The 25,025-nt window shown below is 42.8% G+C and overlaps 1 protein-coding gene across 1 annotated transcript; it reads left to right on the top strand.

Annotated features, from left to right (window-relative positions):
• Positions 1 to 6,425: 6,425 nt before the first annotated feature.
• Positions 6,426 to 10,706, top strand: LOC116373084 (uncharacterized). Its single transcript, XM_031821797.1, has 2 exons — positions 6,426 to 6,600; positions 9,422 to 10,706. Exon 2 carries the CDS (start codon positions 9,429 to 9,431, stop codon positions 10,095 to 10,097), a length of 669 nt encoding a protein of 222 aa, XP_031677657.1. The 5' UTR covers positions 6,426 to 6,600; positions 9,422 to 9,428; the 3' UTR covers positions 10,098 to 10,706.
• The last annotated feature ends 14,319 nt before the right edge of the window (positions 10,707 to 25,025 follow it).

The following is a 25,025-nucleotide window of genomic DNA, read 5'->3' as shown; positions in this document are numbered from 1 at the left end:
CTGAAGAGGAGAAAGAGATGGAGAGTGATGGAGAAAAACAAAGAGAGGTATGAAGACGCCGACACACATCAGGTCACGTTGATACAGCCTCCCTGTGTTATGTGGTGTAATCCAGGCAGTACTATGTGGTGTAATCCAGGCAGTACTATGTGATGTAATCCAGGCAGTACTATGTAGTGTAATCTAGGCAGTATTATCTAGTGTAATCTAGGCCGTATTATGTGGTGTAATCCAGACAGAATTACGTGGTGTAATCCAGGCAGTATTACGTGGTGTAATCCAGGTAGTATTATGTGGTGTAATCCAGGCAGTATTATGTGGTGTAATCCAGGCAGTATTATGTGGTGTAATCCAGGTAGTATTATGTGGTGTAATCCAGGCAGTATTATGTGGTGTAATCCAGGCAGTATTATGTGGTGTAGTCCAGGCAGTATTATGTGGTGTAATCCAGGCAGTATTATGTGGTGTAATCCAGGTAGTATTATGTGGTGTAATCCAGGCAGTATTATGTGGTGTAATCCAGGCAGTATTATGTGGTGTAATCCAGGCAGTATTATGTGGTGTAATCCAGGCAGTATTATGTGGTGTAATCCAGGCAGTATTATGTGGTGTAATCCAGGTAGTATTATGTGGTGTCATCAGGCAGTATTATGTGGTGTAATCCAGGCAGTATTATGTGGTGTAATCCAGGCAGTATTATGTGGTGTAATCCAGGCAGTATTATGTGGTGTAATCCAGGCAGTATTATGTGGTGTAATCCAGGCAGTATTATGTGGTGTAATCCAGGCAGTATTATGTGGTGTAATCCAGGCAGTACTATGTGGTGTAATCCAGGCAGTATTATGTGGTGTAATCCAGGCAGTACTATGTGGTGTAATCCAGGCAGTATTATGTGGTGTAATCCAGGCAGTATTATGTGGTGTAATCCAGGCAGTATTATGTGGTGTAATCCAGGCAGTATTATGTGGTGTAATCCAGGCAGTATTATGTGGTGTAATCCAGGCAGTATTATGTGGTGTAATCCAGGCAGTATTATGTGGTGTAATCCAGGCAGTATTATGTGGTGTAATCCAGGCAGTATTATTGTGTAATCCAGGCAGTATTATGTGGTGTAATCCAGGCAGTATTATGTGGTGTAATCCAGGCAGTATTATGTGGTGTAATCCAGGCAGTATATGTGGTGTAATCCAGGCAGTATTATGTGGTGTAATCCAGGCCAGTATTATGTGGTGTAATCCAGGCAGTATTATGTGGTGTAATCCAGGCAGTATTATGTGGTGTAATCCAGGCAGTATTATGTGGTGTAATCCAGGCAGTATGATGTGGTGTAATCCAGGCAGTATTATGTGGTGTAATCCAGGCAGTACTATGTGGTGTAATCCAGGCAGTATTATGTGGTGTAATCCAGGCAGTATTATGTGGTGTAATCCAGGCAGTATTATGTGGTGTAATCCAGGCAGTATTATGTGGTGTAATCCAGGCAGTATTATGTGGTGTAATCCAGGCAGTATTATGTGGTGTAATCCAGGCAGTATTATGTGGTGTAATCCAGGCAGTATTATGTGGTGTAATCCAGGCAGTATTATGTGGTGTAATCCAGGCAGTATTATGTGGTGTAATCCAGGCAGTATTATGTGGTGTAATCCAGGCAGTATTATGTGGTGTAATCCAGGCAGTATTATGTGGTGTAATCCAGGCAGTATTATGTGGTGTAATCCAGGCAGTATTATGTGGTGTAATCCAGGCAGTATTATGTGGTGTAATCCAGGCAGTATTATGTGGTGTAATCCAGGCAGTATTATGTGGTGTAATCCAGGCAGTATTATGTGGTGTAATCCAGGCAGTATTATGTGGTGTAATCCAGGCAGTATTATGTGGTGTAATCCAGGCAGTATTATGTGGTGTAATCCAGGCAGTATTATGTGGTGTAATCCAGGCAGTATTATGTGGTGTAATCCAGGCAGTATTATGTGGTGTAATCCAGGCAGTATTATGTGGTGTAATCCAGGCAGTATTATGTGGTGTAATCCAGGCAGTATTATGTGGTGTAATCCAGGCAGTATTATGTGGTGTAATCCAGGCAGTATTATGTGGTGTAATCCAGGCAGTATTATGTGGTGTAATCCAGGCAGTATTAATGTGGTGTAATCCAGGCAGTATTATGTGGTGTAATCCAGGCAGTATTATGTGGTGTAATCCAGGCAGTATATGTGGTGTAATCCAGGCAGTATTATGTGGTGTAATCCAGGCAGTATTATGTGGTGTAATCCAGGCAGTATTATGTGGTGTAATCCAGGCAGTATTATGTGGTGTAATCCAGGCAGTATTATGTGGTGTAATCCAGGCAGTATTATGTGGTGTAATCCAGGCAGTATTATGTGGTGTAATCCAGGCAGTATTATGTGGTGTAATCCAGGCAGTATTATGTGGTGTAATCCAGGCAGTATATTTTGGTGTAATCCAGGCAGTATTATGTGGTGTAATCCCAGGCAGTATTATGTGGTGTATCCAGGCAGTATTATGTGGTGTAATCCAGGCAGTACTATGTGGTGTAATCCAGGCAGTATTATGTGGTGTAATCCAGGCAGTATTATGTGGTGTAATCCAGGCAGTATTATGTGGTGTAATCCAGGCAGTATTATGTGGTGTAATCCAGGCAGTATTATGTGGTGTAATCCAGGCAGTATTATGTGGTGTAATCCAGGCAGTATTATGTGGTGTAATCCAGGCAGTATTATGTGGTGTAATCCAGGCAGTATATGTGGTGTAATCCAGGCAGTATTATGTGGTGTAATCCAGGCAGTATTATGTGGTGTAATCCAGGCAGTATTATGTGGTGTAATCCAGGCAGTATTATGTGGTGTAATCCAGGCAGTATTATGTGGTGTAATTCCAGGCAGTATTATGTGGTGTAATCCAGGCAGTATTATGTGGTGTAATCCAGGCAGTATTATGTGGTGTAATCCAGGCAGTATTATGTGGTGTAATCCAGGCAGTATTATGTTGGTGTAATCCAGGCAGTATTATGTGGTGTAATCCAGGCAGTATTATGTGGTGTAATCCAGGCAGTATTATGTGGTGTAATCCAGGCAGTATTATGTGGTGTAATCCAGGCAGTATTATGTGGTGTAATCCAGGCAGTATTATGTGGTGTAATCCAGGCAGTATTATGTGGTGTAATCCAGGCAGTATTATGTGGTGTAATCCAGGCAGTATTATTGGTGTCCAGCAGTATTATGTGGTGTAATCCAGGCAGTATTATGTGTGAGGGGGACATGAGGGAACAACACCACTGCTTTGTTTCAGTGTTGACAGCCTTTATTTATATCTGATACAGTACTACATATTACCAACCTGTCCCCCTGTAACCCCTACAATAGCTCTGGTCCAAGGCGTTATTATGTGCGGCCTGCTTGAATGCTCAGCATCCGCAAGCTTCACGTAACGACCTGGACCAGAGCTATATATAAGTATCAAGTCAGACGAGGTGAAGAATTGTTCTTCAAAGAAGGAAGAAATGGTTGAAATATAACATAAAAATATACACATTGCTGTAATACAGTACCAAACGAATTCCTGGGGATATTGAGCCCTTTATATGAGAAGAGAGACGATGATGAGAGAGTTGTTGACGCTGTTTGCCTTACAGTTACTATGTTGTGTTATACTACCGTTCTTCAACTGTGTATTTATAAAGGGTACATCCTGAATGGCACCCTATTCCCTATAGGCCCTAGTCTAAAGTAGTGCACTAGAAAGGGAATAGGGTGTCATTTGGGACTCAGATCCATAAAGGTTGGTTCAGTCAGCACTCACCTCGTATTGTATCAGATAGAACACACATTCCCCTTAACAACAGGAGTTATACTAAAATCACACATTCCCCATAACAACAGGTGCTTTCTCTGTGATCACACATTCCCCTTAAAACCTCTTGGCGCACCGATCCCTTCAGCGGTATCATTTTCGTCAACATCCGGTGAATTGCAGAGCGCCAAATTCAAATTAAATTACTAAAAAGATTTAATTTTCATGAAAATCACAAATGCAATATACCAAAACACAGTTTAGCTTCTTGTTAATCCACCTGGCTTGTCAGATTTCAAAAAGGCTTTACGGTGAAAGCAAACCATGGGATTTATGTGAGGACAGCTCTCAGCAGACAAAACATTACAAACAGCTAGCAGCAACGTAGATTGGTCACGAAAGTCAGAAAAGCAATAAAATTATTTGCTTACCTTTGATGATCTTCGTATGTTTGCACTCACAAGACTCCCAGTTACACAATAAATGTTTGTTTAGTTCAATAAAGATTATTTTTATATCCAGAAACCTCCATTTGGTTGGCGCATTTTGTTTAGTAATCCACAGGCTTGTGCGGTCACGATGGGCAAACAAAAATTCCAAATAGTATACGTAAAGTTCGTAAAATTCTCAGGTTGTTTTTACGATAAATAATCAATAATATTTCAACCGGATGGTAGCCTTTTCAATAGGAGAGAGAGAGAGGTCTCACTCCAGGCGCTCGCACATGCACAAATCTGGGGACACCTAGCTATCCACTGATGTGATCATTCTCGCTCATTTTTCAGAATAAAAGCATGAAACTATGTCTAAAGACTGTTCACACCTTGTGGAAGCCATAGGGAAAGAAATCTGGTTGATATCCCTTTAAATGGAAGATAGGCTTGCAATGGAAAAGAGATGTTTCAGAATAAAAGCACTTCCTGGTTGGATTTTCCTCAGGTTTTCGCCTGCAATATCAGTTCTGTTATACTCACAGACAATATGCTGACAGTTTTGGAAACCTTAGAGTGTTTTCTATCCCAATTATATGGATATTCTAGCTTCTGGGCCTGAGAAATAGGCAGTTTACTTTGGGCACGTTTTTCATCCAAACATCAAAATACTGCCTCCTAGTCTCAAGAGGTTTTAACAACCCTCAGAATCAGGTTATAACAAGGATCTTATTGAAGACATTTACATCATGAAGGAATCCATTAAACTCTTTGGTTATTCCATACCTCTTTTTGTACTAATCTGAACACAATCTCTTTAGGTGTTACAAACATGTCCAGTACATAGTTTGGAGTTGGACCCAGTTCACACAATATGTCTGCATTTTGAGATTATCATATATTTTGATCTTGTTTATCACCTCTAACAGGTCTGATTGGTGACCAGTCTAGTAACTCCTTTATCACCTCTAACAGTTCTGATTGGTGACCAGTCTAGTAACTCCTTTATCACCTCTAACAGGTCTGATTGGTGACCAGTCTAGTAACTCCTTTATCACCTCTAACAGGTCTGATTGGTGACCAGTCTAGTAACTCCTTTACCACCTCTAACAGGTCTGATTGGTGACCAGTCTAGTAACTCCTTTATCACCTCTAACAGGTCTGATTGGTGACCAGTCTAGTAACTCCTTTATCACCTCTAACAGGTCTGATTGGTGACCAGTCTAGCAACTCCTTTATCACCTCTAACAGTTCTGATTGGTGACCAGTCTAGTAACTCCTTTATCACCTCTAACAGGTCTGATTGGTGACCAGTCTAGTAACTCCTTTACCACCTCTAACAGGTCTGATTGGTGGCCAGTCTAGTAACTCCTTTACCACCTCTAACAGGTCTGATTGGTGACCAGTCTAGTAACTCCTTTACCACCTCTAACAGGTCTGATTGGTGACCAGTCTAGTAACTCCTTTATCACCTCTAACAGGTCTGATTGGTGGCCAGTCTAGTAACTCCTTTACCACCTCTAACAGGTCTGATTGGTGACCAGTCTAGTAACTCCTTTACCACCTCTAACAGGTCTGATTGGTGACCAGTCTAGTAACTCCTTTATCACCTCTAACAGGTCTGATTGGTGTCCAGTCTAGTAACTCCTTTACCACCTCTAACAGGTCTGATTGGTGACCAGTCTAGTAACTCCTTTATCACCTCTAACAGGTCTGATTGGTGACCAGTCTAGTAACTCTTTTATCACCTCTAACAGGTCTGATTGGTGACCAGTCTAGTAACTCCTTTATCACCTCTAACAGGTCTGATTGGTGACCAGTCTAGTAACTCCTTTATCACCTCTAACAGGTCTGATTGGTGACCAGTCTAGTAACTCCTTTATCACCTCTAACAGGTCTGATTGGTGACCAGTCTAGTAACTCCTTTATCACCTCTAACAGTTCTGATTGGTGACCAGTCTAGTAACTCCTTTACCACCAGGTGCTAAAGGAGGAACTAAAGTAACATGCAAAACAGGCTAGAAAAAATAGGAGTTTATAACAGAACCTGAATTACTGGTTGTTACTGACGGACTAAAACTGATCCTAGATAAAAGCTCCAACTCGGAGACGCTTCATGAATCGAAGAGGCAGGAAGTTGGGAAGAACTGTGTGGTATGGAACACAGCCCAGGACTAGGATTACTTTCAGTATCATTTCCTGAACACTGGACTCTTCATGGGAAGTCCTGCCCCCAGAGTAAATAACACACACACACACACAGGCAGCAAAGCTTGTAGATCATCAAATCAACTTCTCACACGGATCTACAGGGACATCGAGCACCAGAAAAATAGAGATTACATTTATTTAAAAACACCAGGTACCGTAAAAACATTTATGATGCTTTTTGGTGATCTAGTCTGTCTTTACTAAACAAGTTAGATCTAGTCTGTCTTTACTAAACAAGTTAGATCTAGTCTGTCTTTATTAAACAAGTTAGATCTAGTCTGTCTTTATTAAACAAGTTAGATCTTGTCTGTCTTTATTAAACAAGTTAGATCTAGTCTGTCTTTACTAAACAAGTTAGATCTAGTCTGTCTTTACTAAACAAGTTAGATCTAGTCTGTCTTTATTAAACAAGTTAGATCTAGTCTGTCTTTATTAAACAAGTTAGATCTTGTCTGTCTTTATTAAACAAGTTAGATCTAGTCTGTCTTTACTAAACAAGTTAGATCTAGTCTGTCTTTACTAAATAAGTTAGATCTAGTCTGTCTTTACTAAACAAGTTAGATCTAGTCTGTCTTTACTAAACAAGTTAGATCTGGTCTGTCTTTACTAAACAAGTTAGATCTAGTCTGTCTTTATATTCTTCGAAGTGAAAATGTGCTCAAACCTGCCGGGCTGTTCATGTTCATGACGTTTCATGATAATCGTCAAGAGGGCTCACGTTACTAGGTTACCACAGTTATTTTAGGCCAACGATATCAAATGTCCTATTGTCACTAGTAGAAAGAGGAGGCAGGGAATCGCTACTGAGGTACACAATAGTACATTCTGGTAGACAGAAGGGGCTCTTTGGTAAAAGGGCTGAATTGGTCATCAAAAAGAAAGGAGGACCAAGGCACTCTTCATATAATTAATTCAAATGCCTTTATTTGTAGGTTCAATAGAAACAAAGTTTAAAAAATCCGACGTGTTTCGGCTGCATGGCCTTCGTCAGGGATTTGCTTTCGGCAGATTTTTAAAAGTTTGTTTCTATTGAACATGCCCTACAAATAAAGGCATTTTAATGAATGATATGAAGAGAGCCTTGGTCCTCCTTTCTTTTTCATGTCCTATTGTCACGTTCCACAGCAAGAAAACCAAATATGTCACTGAAACAGAAGGGGGAACTAACAAAGAGTCACTGACAGCAACCAAAACGACAAGGCTGGGGTTTTAGGAGGGGTTCTGAAAGACACTCATGGTGTCCACTGAACGTTGACTAGCAACAACAACTGGAGCCTAAAAGACACCCACCATGAGACCCACTAAATTCACCAAGAACAGGCAAACAAAATGAAAACACACACCAAACTTAAAGACAGGAAGTACAAAGACAACTGGAGGAGTTAACCCTCCACATCTACCAAGACAACAAGAGGAGTTAACCCTCCACATCTACCAAGACAACTAGAGGAGTTAACCCTCCACATCTACCAAGACAACTAGAGGAGTTAACCCTCCACATCTACCAAGACAACTAGAGGAGTTAACCCTCCACATCTACCAAGACAACAAGAGGAGTTAACCCTCCACATCTACCAAGACAACAAGAGGAGTTAACCCTCCACATCTACCAAGACAACTAGAGGAGTTAACCCTCCACATCTACCAAGACAACAAGAGGAGTTAACCCTCCACATCTACCAAGACAACAAGAGGAGTTAACCCTCCACATCTATCAAGACAACTAGAGGAGTCTGTCCTTAATAAACACGTCTGTCCTCCCCTCCATCTACACCTCCATTGCTTGCTGTTTGGGTTTTAGGCTGGGTCCAGACCTCGTAGCAGCGGCTTATACTGTATATGGAAGGTAACTTAACTGTTTCACCATGAACTGTATTGTTTAATGCTGTCTGTTTCCTTGTACTCTCTCTCTCTCTATATATCCCCCTCTCTCTCTATATATATCTCTCTATATATATCTCTCTCTATATATCTCTCTCTCTCTCTCTCTCTCTCTCAATTCAATTTCAATTCAGGGGCTTTATTGGCATGGGAAACGTGTTAACATTGCCAAAGCAAGTGAGGTAGATAATATATAAAGTGAATATATAAAGTGAAATAAACAATAAAAATGAACAGTAAACATTACACATACAGAAGTTTCAAAACAATAAAGACATTACAAATGTCATATTATATATATATACAGTGTTTTAACAATGTACAAATGGTTAAAGGACACAAGGGAAAATAAATAAACATAAATATGGGTTGTATTTACAATGGTGTTTGTTCTTCACTGGTTGCCCTTTTCTCGTGGCAACAGGTCACAAATCTTGCTGCTGTGATGTCACACTGTGGAATTTCACCCGGTAGATATGGGAGTTTATCAACATTGGATTTGTTTTCGAATTCTTTGTGGATCTGTGTAATCTGAGGGAAATGTGTATCTCTAATATGGTCATACATTGGGCAGGAGGTTAGGAAGTGCATTTTGTGGGCAGTGTGCACATAGCCTGTCTTCTCTTGAGAGCCATGTCTGCCTACGGCGGCCTTTCTCAATAGCAAGGCTATGCTCCCTGAGTCTGTACATAGTCAAAGCTTTCCTTAATTTTGGGTCAGTCACAGTGGTCAGGTATTCTGCCGCTGTGTACTCTCTGTTTAGGGCCAAATAGCATTCTAGTTTGCTCAGTTTAAAAAAAAAAATCTTTCCAATGTGTCAAGTAATTATCTTTTTGTTTTCTCATGATTTGGTTGGGTCTAATTGTGCTGATGTCCTCTCTCTCTCTCTCTCTCTCTCTCTCTCTCTCTGTCTCTCTCTCTATCCCTATCTCTCTATCCATCCCCCTCCTCCCTCGCCCCCCCCCCCCCCTCTTTCTCTCTCTCTCTCTCTCTCTCTCTCTCTCTCTCTCTCTCTCTCTCTCTCTCTCTCTCTCTGTCTCTCTCTCTATCCCTATCTCTCTATCCACCCCCCCTCTCTCTCTCTCCCCCAGGGATACCATGGTTCGAACATTGAACAATATGGCGGAGCTGAGAGGTTCTAGGTTTGGTCGTCCCTGGCCGAGGCACGGACTCAAGCTCCTTTTCTGGTTCGCCAACGATTACATCGTCTTTGACGACGACAACCAGATGTTTGCAAATTACGACCCCGAAGAGGGAGACTTCGGTTTCCATCACTTCCGCAACAGACTTGAGTGTGAAAACAATGTCTGCAAGAGGCTGCTTCCTGATGATGGCTACCCATTCTATGAGGTGGGCAACCTCCACCTCACAGCATCTGATTCCATGCCTAATTATGTCAGGAAGTACAACACTGGTAACATAGATACCAGCAACATGGACCGTCTCATCATCAGTATGCGTCCAGACATGACAGTGGATAAGGTCTATGTGACCCAGCACGAGGACCTGAGGAACTTCGACCCGGTCAACACCTATTGCATCAGCAGGGGGTTGCTCATGATCATGTGCGGCCATTCATCCGCGGACATGTCATTGGGGTACTTCCTGGAACAGGCGGGCTATTCCACCCACGAACCAATTTCAATTATGTATCAGGGCATCGCCCCCAGGGAGTCTAGGGATACCAAGATTAATATAGAAGTTGAATCCAGAGCTCCGCCCAGAGCTGCACCAGGCTTCTGGGAAAACTACTGTACCATACTGTAACCAGGCTTCTGGGAAAGCTACTGTACCATACTGTAACCAGGCTTCTGGGAAAGCTACTGTACCATACTGTAACCAGGCTTCTGGGAAAGCTACTATACCATACTGTAACCAGGCTTCTGGGAAAGCTACTGTACCATACTGTAACCAGGCTTCTGGGAAAGCTACTGTACCATACTGTAACCAGGCTTCTGGGAAAGCTACTATACCATACTGTAACCAGGCTTCTGGGAAAGCTACTGTACCATACAGTAACCAGGCTTCTGGGAAAGCTACTGTACCATACTGTAGATCAGTGTCCTTTAGTCCTGGTTCTGGGGACCCTGAAGGGGGGAACTTTTTAGTTTCTTGCCCCAGCACATTGCAGTTCATTATGGTATGTTAATTTTCACTAATACATTTAGTCATTTATCAGACACTCTTATCCAGAGTGACTTCAGTGCATTAAACTAAAGGCAGATAAACAACAACATCCTGTATCACATAGGAAGTCAACTGTTTCTGTTACCATTACTGAGAGGGTTGTTGCTGTTGGGGTCTGCTATTGGCTAATGTACTTCTGTATGTTAAAATACAAAATACATGCATTTTAATTAAATACATGAAAATACACGTAATTTGTCGTTTATTTTTCAAACATTGATCTTTATGTTATTTTGTAATTGTATTTTGACATTTTCCCTCTTTCCCTTGTTGTGATCAATGTAGTTTCCTCTTCACTTCAACCCAAAACATAAATGTGATGACATTAAATCAATGTGGAAAAGGCTGATTGGATTTGCAAGTCATCTACATAAGACCATTTCACCTAGTGGCCGACAATGAATGCAACAAGTAATCATTCTCTAATTCTTTAGAGGCTAATTCATTGAGTCTATATACCAACTCTATACACCAAATCTATATACCAGTCTACCAGGTATATATACCAAATCTATATACCAGTCTACCAGGTATATATACCAAATCTATATACCAGTCTACCATGTCTATATACCAAATCTATATACCAGTCTACCAAGTCTATATACCAAATCTATATACCAGTCTACCAAGTCTATATACCAGTCTACCAAGTCTATATACCAGTCTACCAAGTCTATACACCAAATCTATATACCAGTCTACCAAATCTATATACCAGTCTACCAAGTCTATATACCAAATCTATATACCAGTCTAACAAGTCTATATACCAGTCTACCAAGTCTATATACCAAATTTATATACCAGTCTACCAAGTCTATAAACCAAATCTATATACCAGTCTACCAAGTCTATACACCAGTCTACCAAGTCTATACGCCAAATCTATATACCAGTCTACCAAGTCTATATACCAGTCTACCAAGTCTATATACCAGTCTACCAAATCTATTTACCAGTCTGTCAAGTCTATATACCAGTCTACCAAATCTATATACCAGTCTACCAAATCCATATACCAGTCTACCAAATCTATATACCAGTCTACCAAGTCTATATACCAAATCTATATACCAGTCTACCAAGTCTATATACCAGTCTACCAAATCTATTTACCAGTCTAACAAGTCTATATACCAGTCTACCAAATCTATATACCAGTCTACCAAATCTATATACCAGTCTACCAAATCTATATTCCAGTCTACCAAGTCTATATACCAGTCTACCAAGTCTATATACCAAATCTATATACCAGTCTACCAAGTCTATATACCAAATCTATATACCAGTCTACCAAGTCTATATACCAAATCTAGAGTCAATCTGATTTATGGTTCATGAGTAAATGTTTAAAGTATGTTGTAGCATTAGCATGTGTGCTAACATGCGTCTATAGGTACAGTGCGGCCATATTTGAATGTAGCAACTATTTTTTTCTCAAAACTATTAAAGACTGAAAATCTGAAGTGAATCTGATGTATTGTTCATAAAGGAGAAGATGATTACAGATGGTTTTGAACATTAGTTGTAAATAATGATTTGTTAATAGTTGCCATGTTATTTTGGAGATATCAGTACAACATTATAGAGACAAAGTAGAATCGCAATTCAACGGCTCAGACACAAGAGGTATGTGGCAGGGTCTACAGTCAATCACGGATTACAAAAATAAAACCAGCCCCGTCACGGACCAGGATGCCTTGCTCCCAGGCAGACTAAATAACTTTTTTGCCCCGCTTTGAGGACAATACAGTGCCACTGACATGGCCTGCAACGAAAACATGCGGTCTCTCCTTCACTGCAGCCGAGGTGAGTAAAACATTTAAACGTGTTAACCCTCGCAAGGCTGCAGGCCCAGACGACATCCCAAGCCGAGCCCTCAGAGCATGCGCAGACCAGCTGGCTGGTGTGTTTACGGACATATTCAATCAATCCCTATCCCAGTCTGCTGTTCCCACATGTTTCAAGAGGGCCACCATTGTTATGGTTCCCAAGAAAGCTAAGGTAACTGAGCTAAACGACTACCGCCCCGTAGCACTCACTTCCGTCATCATGAAGTGCTTTGAGAGACTAGTCAAGGACCATATCACCTCCACCCTACCTGACACCCTAGACCCACTCCAATTTGCTTACCGCCCAAATAGGTCCACAGACGATGCAATCTCAACCACACTGCACACTGCCCTAACCCATCTGGACAAGAGGAATACCTATGTGAGAATGCTGTTCATCGACTACAGCTCAGCATTTAACACCATAGTACCCTCCAAAGTCGTCATCAAGCTCGAGACCCTGGGTTTCGACCCCGCCCTGTGCAACTGGGTACTGGACTTCCTGACGGGCCGCCCCCAGGTGGTGAGGGTAGGTAACAACATCTCCACCCCGCTGATCCTCAACACTGGGGCCCCACAAGGGTGCGTTCTGAGCCCTCTCCTGGACTCCCTGTTCACCCACGACTGCGTGGCCACGCACGCCTCCAACTCAATCATCAAGTTTGCGGACGACACAACAGTGGTAGGCTTGATTACCAACAACGACGAGACGGCCTACAGGGAGGATGTGAGGGCCCTGGGAGTGTGGTGTCAGGAAAATAACCTCACACTCAACGTCAACAAAACTAAGGAGATGATTGTGGACTTCAGGAAGAGGGAACACAGCAGAGGGAACACCCCCCTATCCACATCGGTGGAACAGTAGTGGAGAGGGTAGTAAGTTTTAAGTTCCAAGGCGTACACATCACAGACAAACTGAATTGGTCCACCCACACAGACAGCATCGTGAAGAAGGCGCAGCAGCGCCTCTTCAACCTCAGGAGCCTGAAGAAATTTGGCTTGTCACCAAAAGCACTCACAAACTTCTACAGATGCACAATCGAGAGCATCCTGTCGGGCTGTATCACCGCCTGGTACGGTAACTGCCACGCCCACAACCGTAAGGCTCTCCAGAGGGTAGTGAGGTCTGCACAACGCATCACCGGGGGCAAACTACCTGCCCTCCAGGACACCTACACCACCCGATGTCACAGGAAGGCCTTAAAGATCATCGAGGACAACAACCACCCGAGCCACTGCCTGTTCACCCAACTATCATCCAGAAGGCGAGGTCAGTACAGGTGCATCAAAGCAGGGACCGAGAGACTGAAAAACAGCTTCTATCTCAAGGCCATCAGACTGTTAAACAGCCACCACTAACATTGAGTGGCTGCTGCCAACACACTGACTCAACTCCAGCCACAAAAATAATGGGAATTGATGTAAAATATATCACTAGCCACTTTAAATAATGCTACTTAATATAATGTTTACATACCCTACATTATTCATCTCATATGTCTACGTATATACTGTACTCTATATCATCTACTGCATCTTTATGTAATACATGTATCACTAGCCACTTCAACTATGCCACTTTGTTTACATACTCATCTCATATGTATATACTGTACTCGATACCATCTACTGTATCTTGCCTATGCCGCTCTGTACCATCACTCATTCATATATCTTTATGTACATATTCTTTATCCCCTTACACTTGTGTCTATAAGGTAGTAGTTTTGGAATTGTTAGCTAGATTACTTGTTGGTTATTACTGCATTGTCGGAACTAGAAGCACAAGCATTTCGCTACACTCGCATTAACATCTGCTAACCATGTGTATGTGACAAATAACATTTGATTTGATTTGATTTGAAACAACAACAAAACAGTTTATTCCCTCAGACATCATTTCACAACAGCAGAGTCTGGACTACCGTTATGTTCCCCCATGATGCTGGTGTGATATAAAGAGTCTGGACTACCGTTATATTCCCCCATGATGCTGGTGTGATATAACAGAGTCTGGACTACCGTTATGTCCCCCATGATGCTGGTGTGATATAACAGAGTCTGGACTACCGTTATCTTCCCCCATGATGCTGGTGTGATATAACAGAGTCTGGACTACCGTTATGTTCCCCCATGATGCTGGTGTGATATAACAGAGTCTGGACTACCGTTATGTTCCCCCATGATGCTGGTGTGATATAACAGAGTCTGGACTACCGTTATGTCCCCCATGATGCTGGTGTGATATAACAGAGTCTGGACTACCGTTATGTCCCCCATGATGCTGGTGTGATATAACAGAGTCTGGACTACCGTTATGTTCCCCCATGATGCTGGTGTGATATAACAGAGTCTTGACTACCGTTATGTTCCCCCATGATGCTGGTGTGATATAACAGAGTCTGGACTACCGTTATGTTCCCCCATGATGCTGGTGTGATATAACAGAGTCTGGACTACCGTTATGTTCCCCCATGATGCTGGTGTGATATAACAGAGTCTGGACTACCGTTATGTTCCCCCATGATGCTGGTGTGATATAACAGAGTCTGGACTACCGTTATGTCCCCCCATGATGCTGGTGTGATATAACAGAGTCTGGACTACTGCTACCGTCCGGTTGAAATATTATTGATTATTTATCGTAAACAACCTGAGGATTTTACGAACTTTACGTATACTCTTTTGGAATTTTAGTTTGCCCATCGTTGTCAGAGGGCGAGTCCTTTTAAGATAATGGAATTTATAATACATTTTTCCATTAGCAATTAGATTGAACTCGCATGTTTTGTCAGAGGGTGACTATTATCTAATAGCTTTTGAAACAAGGGTGTCATCAAAGCTGTGTTGTATTCAGTAGGTAAGATGCATTGTCATACATTACAAGCTCAAAACAAAAGTGACAATCAATGACAGTAACTGTGGCCCTTTGCAAGACAATTCATTGGAAGCCTGCCGCACCAACGTGTCGGAGGAAACATTGTACAACTGGCCACTGAGTCAGCGTGCATGCATCCGGCCTGCCACAAGGAGTCGCTAGAGCACGATGGGACAAGGACATCCCGGCCAGCCAAACCTTCCCCTAACCCGGATGACGCTGGGCTAATTGTGCGCCTCCTCATGGGTCTCCTGGTCGCGGCCGGCTACGACAGAGACTGGGATCGAACCCGGGTCTGTGATGCAGTACCTTAGACCGCTGCGCCACTCGGGAGGCAGTCCCAATCCTAAACTGAACCATTAGTGGGTAAAATGCTAAACTGACCCAAGATCAGTGTCTAGGGACAACTTCACCCTAAAGGCTTAGGATCGTGCAGTAAGATGTGATGCATATGCATGTATTCACCACTAAAGGGCAGCATTACTGTAGAGTCCCAGCACTGACTAACCAGCTGAGAACACTGTACTGTAGAATCCCACTACTGACTGACCAGCTGAGAACACTGTACTGTAGAATCCCACTACTGACTGACCAGCTGAGAACACTGTACTGTAGAATCCCACCACTGACTGACCAGCTGAGAACACTGTACTGTAGAATCCCACCACTGACTGACCAGCTGAGAACACTGTACTGTAGAATCCCACCACTGACTGACCAGCTGAGAACACTGTACTGTAGAATCCCGCTACTGACAGACCAGCATGACCAGCTGAGAAGACTGTACTGTAGAGTATGTTAGACTAGGACCACCAGTAAGTTAGACTAGGACCACCAGTATGTTAGACTAGGATGTGACCACCGGTATGTTAGACTAGGACCACCAGTATGTTAGACTAGGACCACCAGTATGTTAGACTAGGACCACCAGTATGTTAGGCTAGGACCACCAGTATGTTAGACTAGGACCACCAGTATGTTAGACTAGGACCACCAGTATGTTAGACTAGGACCACCGGTATGTCAGACTAGGACCACCAGTATGTTAGACTAGGACCACCAGTATGTTAGACTAGGACCACCAGTATGTTAGACTAGGACCACCAGTATGTTAGACCAGGACCACCAGTATGTTAGACTAGGACCACCGGTATGTTAGACTAGGACCACCAGTATGTTAGACTAGGACCACCAGTATGTTAGACTAGGACCACTGGTATGTTAGGCTAGGACCACCAGTATGTTAGACTAGGACCACCAGTATGTTAGACTAGGACCACCAGTATGTTAGGCTAGGACCACCAGTATGTTAGACTAGGACCACCAGTATGTTAGACTAGGACCACCAGTATGTCAGACTAGGACCACCAGTATGTTAGGCTAGGACCACCAGTATGTTAGACTAGGACCACCAGTATGTTAGACTAGGACCACCAGTATGTTAGGCTAGGACCACCAGTATGTCAGACTAGGACCACCAGTATGTTAGGCTAGGACCACCAGTATGTTAGACTAGGACCACCAGTATGTTAGACTAGGACCACCAGTATGTTAGACTAGGACCACCAGTATGTTAGGCTAGGACCACCAGTATGTTAGACTAGGACCACCAGTATGTTAGGCTAGGACCACCAGTATGTTAGACTAGGACCACCAGTATGTTAGACTAGGAACACCAGTATGTTAGGCTAGGACCACCAGTATGTTAGACTAGGAACACCAGTATGTTAGACTAGGACCACCAGTATGTTAGGCTAGGACCACCAGTATGTTAGACTAGGAACACCAGTATGTTAGACTAGGACCACCAGTATGTTAGACTAGGAACACCAGTATGTTAGACTAGGAACACCAGTATGTTAGACTAGGACCACCAGTATGTTAGACTAGGACCACCAGTATGTTAGACTAGGACCACCAGTATGTTAGACTAGGACCACCAGTATGTTAGACTAGGACCACCAGTATGTTAGACTAGGACCACCAGTATGTTAGACTAGGACCACCAGTATGTTAGACTAGGACCACCAGTATGTTAGACTAGGACCACCAGTATGTTAGACTAGGACCACCAGTATGTTAGACTAGGACCACCAGTATGTTAGACTAGGACCACCAGTATGTTAGACTAGGACCACCAGTATGTTAGACTAGGACCACCAGTATGTTAGACTAGGACCACCAGTATGTTAGACTAGGACCACCAGTATGTTAGACTAGGACCACCAGTATGTTAGACTAGGACCACCAGTATGTTAGACTAGGACCACCAGTATGTTAGAACGTAGGACCACCAGTATGTTAGACCAGGACGTGACCACCAGTATGTTAGACTAGGACCACCAGTATGTTAGACTAGGACCACCAGTATGTTAGACTATGACCACCAGTATGTTAGACTAGGACCACCAGTATGTTAGACTAGGACCACCAGTATGTTAGACTAGGACCACCAGTATGTTAGACTATGACCACCCAGTATGTTAGACTAGGACCACCAGTATGTTAGACTAGGACCACCAGTATGTTAGACTAGGACGTGACCACCAGTATGTTAGACTAGGACCACCAGTATGTTAGACTAGGACCACCAGTATGTTAGACTAGGACCACCAGTATGTTAGACTAGGACCACCATTATGTTAGACTAGGACCACCAGTGTGTTAGACTAGGACCACCAGTATGTTAGACCAGGACGTGACCACCAGTATGTTAGACTAGGACCACCAGTATGTTAGACTAGGACCACCAGTATGTTAGACTAGGACCACCAGTATGTTAGACTAGGACCACCAGTATGTTAGACTAGGACCACCAGTATGTTAGACTAGGACCACCAGTATGTTAGACTAGGACCACCAGTATGTTAGACTAGGACCACCATTATGTTAGACTAGGACCACCAGTGTGTTAGACTAGGACCACCAGTATGTTAGACCAGGACGTGACCACCAGTATGTTAGACTAGGACCACCAGTATGTTAGACTAGGACCACCAGTATGTTAGACTAGGACCACCAGTATGTTAGACTAGGACCACCAGTATGTTAGACTAGGACCACCAGTATGTTAGACTAGGACCACCAGTATGTTAGACTAGGACCACCAGTATGTTAGACTAGGACCACCAGTATGTTAGACTAGGACCACCAGTATGTTAGACTAGGACCACCAGTATGTTAGACTAGGAACACTGGTATGTTAGACTAGGACCACCAGTATGTTAGACTAGGACCACCAGTATGTTAGACTAGGACCACCAGTATGTTAGACTAGGACCACCAGTATGTCAGACTAGGACCACCAGTATGTTAGGCTAGGACCACCAGTATGTTAGACTAGGACCACCAGTATGTTAGACTAGGACCACCAGTATGTTAGGCTAGGACCACCAGTATGTTAGACTAGGACCACCAGTATGTTAGACTAGGACCACCAGTATGTCAGACTAGGACCACCAGTATGTTAGGCTAGGACCACCAGTATGTTAGACTAGGACCACCAGTATGTTAGACTAGGACCACCAGTATGTTAGGCTAGGACCACCAGTATGTCAGACTAGGACCACCAGTATGTTAGGCTAGGACCACCAGTATGTTAGACTAGGACCACCAGTATGTTAGACTAGGACCACCAGTATGTTAGACTAGGACCACCAGTATGTTAGGCTAGGACCACCAGTATGTTAGACTAGGACCACCAGTATGTTAGGCTAGGACCACCAGTATGTTAGACTAGGACCACCAGTATGTTAGACTAGGAACACCAGTATGTTAGGCTAGGACCACCAGTATGTTAGACTAGGAACACCAGTATGTTAGACTAGGACCACCAGTATGTTAGGCTAGGACCACCAGTATGTTAGACTAGGACAACCAGTATGTTGACTAGGACCACCAGTATGTTAGACTAGGACCACCAGTATGTTAGACTAGGAACACCAGTATGTTAGACTAGGACCACCAGTATGTTAGACTAGGACCACCAGTATGTTAGACTAGGACCACCAGTATGTTAGACTAGGACCACCAGTATGTTAGACTAGGACCACCAGTATGTTAGACTAGGACCACCAGTATGTTAGACTAGGACCACCAGTATGTTAGACTAGGACCACCAGTATGTTAGACTAGGACCACCAGTATGTTAGACTAGGACCACCAGTATGTTAGACTAGGACCACCAGTATGTTAGACTAGGACCACCAGTATGTTAGACTAGGACCACCAGTATGTTAGACTAGGACCACCAGTATGTTAGACTAGGACCACCAGTATGTTAGACTAGGACCACCAGTATGTTAGACTAGGACCACCAGTATGTTAGACTAGGACCACCAGTATGTTAGACTAGGACCACCAGTATGTTAGACTAGGACCACCAGTATGTTAGACTAGGACCACCAGTATGTTAGACTAGGACCACCAGTATGTTAGACTAGGACCACCAGTATGTTAGACTAGGACCACCAGTATGTTAGACTAGGACCACTAGTATGTTAGACTATTTTTTTATTTTATTTTATTTTATTTAACTAGGCAAGTCGGTTAAGAACAAATTCTTATTTTCAATGACGGCCTAGGAACAGTGGGTTAACTGCCTGTTCAGGGGCAGAACGACAGATTTGTACCTTGTCAGCTCAGGGATTTGAACTTGCAACCTTCCGGTCACTAGTCCAACGCTCTAACCACTAGGCTACCCTGCCGCCCCGCCGACTAGGACCACCAGTATGTTAGACCAGGACCACCGGTATGTTAGACTAGGACCACCAGTATGTTAGACTGGGACCACCAGTATGTTAGACCAGGACCACCAGTATGTTAGACTAGGACCACCAGTATGTTAGGCTAGGACCACCAGTATGTTAGACTAGGACGTGACCACCAGTATGTTAGACTAGGACCACCGGTATGTTAGACTAGGACCACCAGTATGTTAGACTGGGACCACCAGTATGTTAGACCAGGACCACCAGTATGTTAGACTAGGACCACCAGTATGTTAGGCTAGGACCACCAGTATGTTAGACTAGGACGTGACCACCAGTATGTTAGACTAGGACCACCAGTATGTTAGACTAGGACCACCAGTATGTTAGACTAGGACCACCAGTATGTTAGACTAGGACCACCGGTATGTTAGACTAGGACCACCAGTATGTTAGACTAGGACCACCAGTATGTTAGACTAGGAACACTGGTATGTTAGACTAGGACCACCAGTATGTTAGACTAGGACCACCAGTATGTTAGACTAGGACCACCAGTATGTTAGACTAGGACCACCGGTATGTGAGACTAGGACCACCAGTATGTTAGACTAGGACCACCAGTATGTTAGACTAGGACCACCAGTATGTTAGACTAGGACCACCAGTATGTTAGACTAGGACCACCAGTATGTTAGACTAGGACCACCAGTATGTTAGACTAGGACGTGACCACCAGTATGTTAGACTAGGACCACCAGTATGTTAGACTAGGACCACCAGTATGTTAGACCAGGACCACCAGTATGTTAGACTAGGACCACCAGTATGTTAGACTAGGACCACCGGTATGTCAGACTAGGACCACCAGTATGTTAGACTAGGACCACCAGTATGTTAGGCTAGGACCACCGGTATGTTAGACTAGGACGTGACCACCAGTATGTGAAGGCGAGCATGCCAAAGGTCTTATCTAGACATGCCAAGCCTTCCATACCAGTCATGCCTGTCTGGCTCTTATCACATAAGGGGGGGGAGCATGCCTGCCTGGGTCTTATCACATAGGGGGAGCATGCCTGGGTCTTACCACATGGGGATAATGTGGTTATAAGACATTGAAGAAGGAGAGTAAATATTATTGGTCGTGAAATGGAGAGAGATAGCAAGATACTAACATTTAGTTTTTCTTCAATGAGCCATCCTCATAATCCTATCTATTCTATATATTGATGTCAGGAGAGAAAGAGATAGGTTGTGTGTGTGTGTGTGTGTGTGTGTGTGTGTGTGTGTGTGTGTGTGTGTGTGTGTGTGTGTGTGTGTGTGTGTGTGTGTGTGTGTGTGTGTGTGTGTGTGTGTGTGTGTGTGTGTGTGTGTGTGTGTGTGTGTGTGTGTGTGTGTGTGTGTGTGTGTGTGTGTGTGAGAGAGAGAGAGAGAGAGAGGGATGAGAGAGGTTTGATGAAGAATGCAAAAACCGAAGAAGGAAATGGAGAAACCTATCCAACCAGAAACAGAATCAGCTCAATGTAATTGGAGAATCTGTAGAAATCTAACCACTTCTGGGAAAATTAGAAAACACTAAACAAACAACAACACAAAGAATGATCTATCCAAAATGGAGATGTTTGGGTAAACCACTTCTCCTGTTTGGCTCTTTAACAAAAGAACAGAAAGCAAAAACATTTACATGATCATAAACAAATCTTAGAATTAACTTTTCAAGACAACCAGTCCACACTAGATTCACCAATTATATTGAAAGAACTACAGGACAAAATACAAACTCTCCAACCCAAAAAGGCCTGTGGTGTTGATGGTATCCTAAATGAAATGTTAAAATATACAGACGACAAATTCCAATTGGCTTATATTTAAACTCTTTAACATCATCCTCAGCTTTGGCATCTTCCCCAATATTTGGAACCAAAGACGGATCACCCCAATCCACAAAAGTGGAGACAAAATTGACTCCAATAACAACCTAGGGAAAATCCCCTGCATTATCATTAACAGTAGACTCGTACATTTCCTCAGTGAAAACAATGTACTGAGCAAATGTCAAATTGGCTTTTTACCAAATTACCGTACGACAGACCACTCTGTTTTTTTTTGTTAATTCTTTCCAATGCGTCAAGTAATTATCTTTTTGTTTTCTCATGATTTGGTTGGGTCTAATTGTGTTGCTGTCCTGGGGCTCTGTGGGGTCTGTTTGTGAACAGAGCCCCAGGACCAGCTTACTTAGGGAACTCTTCTCCAGGTTCATCTCTCTGTAGGTGATGGCTTTGTTATAGAAGGTTTGGGAATCACTTCCTTTTGGGTGGTTGAAGAATTTAACGTCTCTTTTCTGGATGTTTACAATCACACAGCTGCAAGATTTGTGACCTGTTGCCACAAGAAAAGGGCAACCAGTGAAGAACAAACACCATTCTAATTACAACCCATATTTATGTTGATTTATTTTCTCTGTTTGTACTTGAACTATTTGCACATCATTATAACACTGTTTACAGACATAATATGAGATTTGAAATGTCTCTATTCCTTTGGAACGTTTGTGACAGTATTGTTTACTGTTCATTTTGTATTGTTTATTTCACTTCTGTACATTATCTACCTCACTTGCTTTGGCAATGGTAACATATGTTTCCCAATGCCAATAAAGCCCCTTAAATTGAAATGGAAAGAGGGTGATAGAGAGATGGAGAGGGAGTGAGAGAGGTAAAGAGAGAAAGAGAGGGTGATAGAGAGGGAGTGAGAGAGAGAAAGAGAGGGTGATAGAAATAAAGAGAGGGAGTGAGAGAGGTAAAGAGAGAAAGAGAGGGTGATAGAGAGATGGAGAGGGAGTGAGAGAGGTAAAGAGAGAAAGAGAGAGTGATAGAGAGATGGAGAGATGATAGCAGCTGAGCTAGGCTCAAGGCCCTGGTTCCAAATGAAACCCTATCCCCTATGTAGTGCACTACGGGCCTATGGGCCTGGTCAAAAGTAGTGCACTATATAGGGAATAGGGTGCCATTTGGGACGTATTGGGTAGAAGGGTTCTCTCTCCTCCCTGGGATTCCCATGACCTAATCTCTTTCCCAAGGAACATAGACACACACACACACACACACACACACACTTGGAGAAGCCAGAACATTAGAAACCTGACCCCTTTATGTATAAATAGTCATTGGCAGTGTGTTTAGGTTAGCTGTTGAGCACAGGAGGAGTGGAGGACTGTGTGTTAGTGTGTATAATATAGTGAAGGGAGTTAGTGTGTAATATAGGGAAGGGAGTTAGTGTGTAATATAGGGAAGGGAGTTAGTGTGTAATATAGGGAAGGGAGTTAGTGTGTAATATAGGGAAGGGAGTTAGTGTGTAATATAGTGAAGGGAGTTAGTGTGTAATATAGTGAAGGGTGTTAGTGTGTGTAATATAGGGAAGGGAGTTAGTGTGTAATATAGGGAAGGGTGTTAGTGTGTGTAATATAGGGAAGGGAGTTAGTGTGTAATATAGGGAAGGGAGTTAGTGTGTAATATAGGGAAGGGAGTTAGTGTGTAATATAGTGAAGGGAGTTAGTGTGTAATATAGGGAAGGGAGTTTGTGTGTAATATAGGGAAGGGAGTTAGTGTATAATATAGGGAAGGGAGTTAGTGTGTAATATAGGGAAGGGAGTTAGTGTGTAATATAGGGAAGGGAGTTAGTGTGTAATATAGGGAAGGGAGTTAGTGTGTAATATAGGGAAGGGAGTTAGTGTATAATATAGTGAAGGGAGTTAGTGTGTAATATAGGGAAGGGAGTTAGTGTATAATATAGGGAAGGGAGTTAGTGTGTAATATAGGGAAGGGAGTTAGTGTGTAATATAGTGAAGGGAGTTAGTGTGTATAATATAGTGAAGGGAGTTAGTGTGTGTAATATAGGGAAGGGAGTTAGTGTGTAATATAGGGAAGGGAGTTAGTGTGTAATATAGGGAAGGGAGTTAGTGTGTAATATAGGGAAGGGAGTTTGTGTGTGAAATATAGTGAAGGGAGTTAGTGTGTGTAATATAGGGAAGGGAGTTAGTGTATAATATAGGGAAGGGAGTTAGTGTGTAATATAAGGAAGGGAGTTAGTGTGTAATATAGTGAAGGGAGTTAGTGTGTATAATATAGTGAAGGGAGTTAGTGTGTGTAATATAGGGAAGGGAGTTAGTGTGTAATATAGGGAAGGGAGTTAGTGTGTAATATAGGGAAGGGAGTTAGTGTGTAATATAGGGAAGGGAGTTTGTGTGTGAAATATAGGGAAGGGAGATAGTGTGTAATATAGGGAAGGGAGTTAGTGTGTAATATAGGGAAGGGAGTTAGTGTGTAATATAGGGAAGGGAGTTAGTGTGTGTAATATAGGGAAGGGAGTTAGTGTGTAATATAGGGAAGGGAGTTAGTGTGTAATATAGGGAAGGGAGTTAGTGTGTAATATAGGGAAGGGAGTTAGTGTGTAATATAGTGAAGGGAGTTAGTGTGTAATATAGGGAAGGGAGTTAGTGTGTAATATAGGGAAGGGAGTTAGTGTGTAATATAGGGAAGGGAGTTAGTGTGTAATATAGTGAAGGGAGTTTAGCGCCAAGCAGCAGAAAGATGATGCAACCCTCATGACTGGACATGAAATCTCTCCCTGTCTCTCTCTCTCTCGCTCTCTCTCTCTCTCTCTCTCTCTCTCTCTCTCTCTCTCTCTCTCTCTCTCCTCTCTCTCTCTTTCTCTCTCTCTCTCTCTCTCTCGCCCCTCTAACAGTTTCCTTCCTGAACCCTCTAAAGGGGAAGCCTTTTTTTGTTCAATCCACAAGGGGAATATTCTCAAGACCAGCCCAGATAAGAAATAATTGTCTGGTGTGATCTTTCTTGGATAGACTCACGTAAGATTGATGTTATAGCTGGCACAAGTTTGTATTTCTAGGTTGCCGACAAGATGATAGAGGAAGTTTAAGCCTGTGTCCAAAATATCACCCTTTGCTACATCTAATGCTGCCAGCTGTCTGCGTCTCCTAGATTCAGCACGTCAAATCTTACTGGCTGAGACACATCTGTTTGAACAATCAAAAAGATTTGTGAATGAATTCATTATTCTAATGAAT

Source organism: Oncorhynchus kisutch, unplaced genomic scaffold, assembly GCF_002021735.2.
Source record: "Oncorhynchus kisutch isolate 150728-3 unplaced genomic scaffold, Okis_V2 scaffold4017, whole genome shotgun sequence".
NCBI lineage: Eukaryota > Metazoa > Chordata > Actinopteri > Salmoniformes > Salmonidae > Oncorhynchus > Oncorhynchus kisutch.
This window is presented reverse-complemented; position numbering and strand designations above follow the sequence as displayed.

Coding starts and splice junctions, on each gene's coding strand:
- LOC116373084 (XM_031821797.1), top strand. CDS start 9,429: ATGGTTCGAACATTGAACAATATGGCGGAGCTGAGAGGTTCTAGGTTT.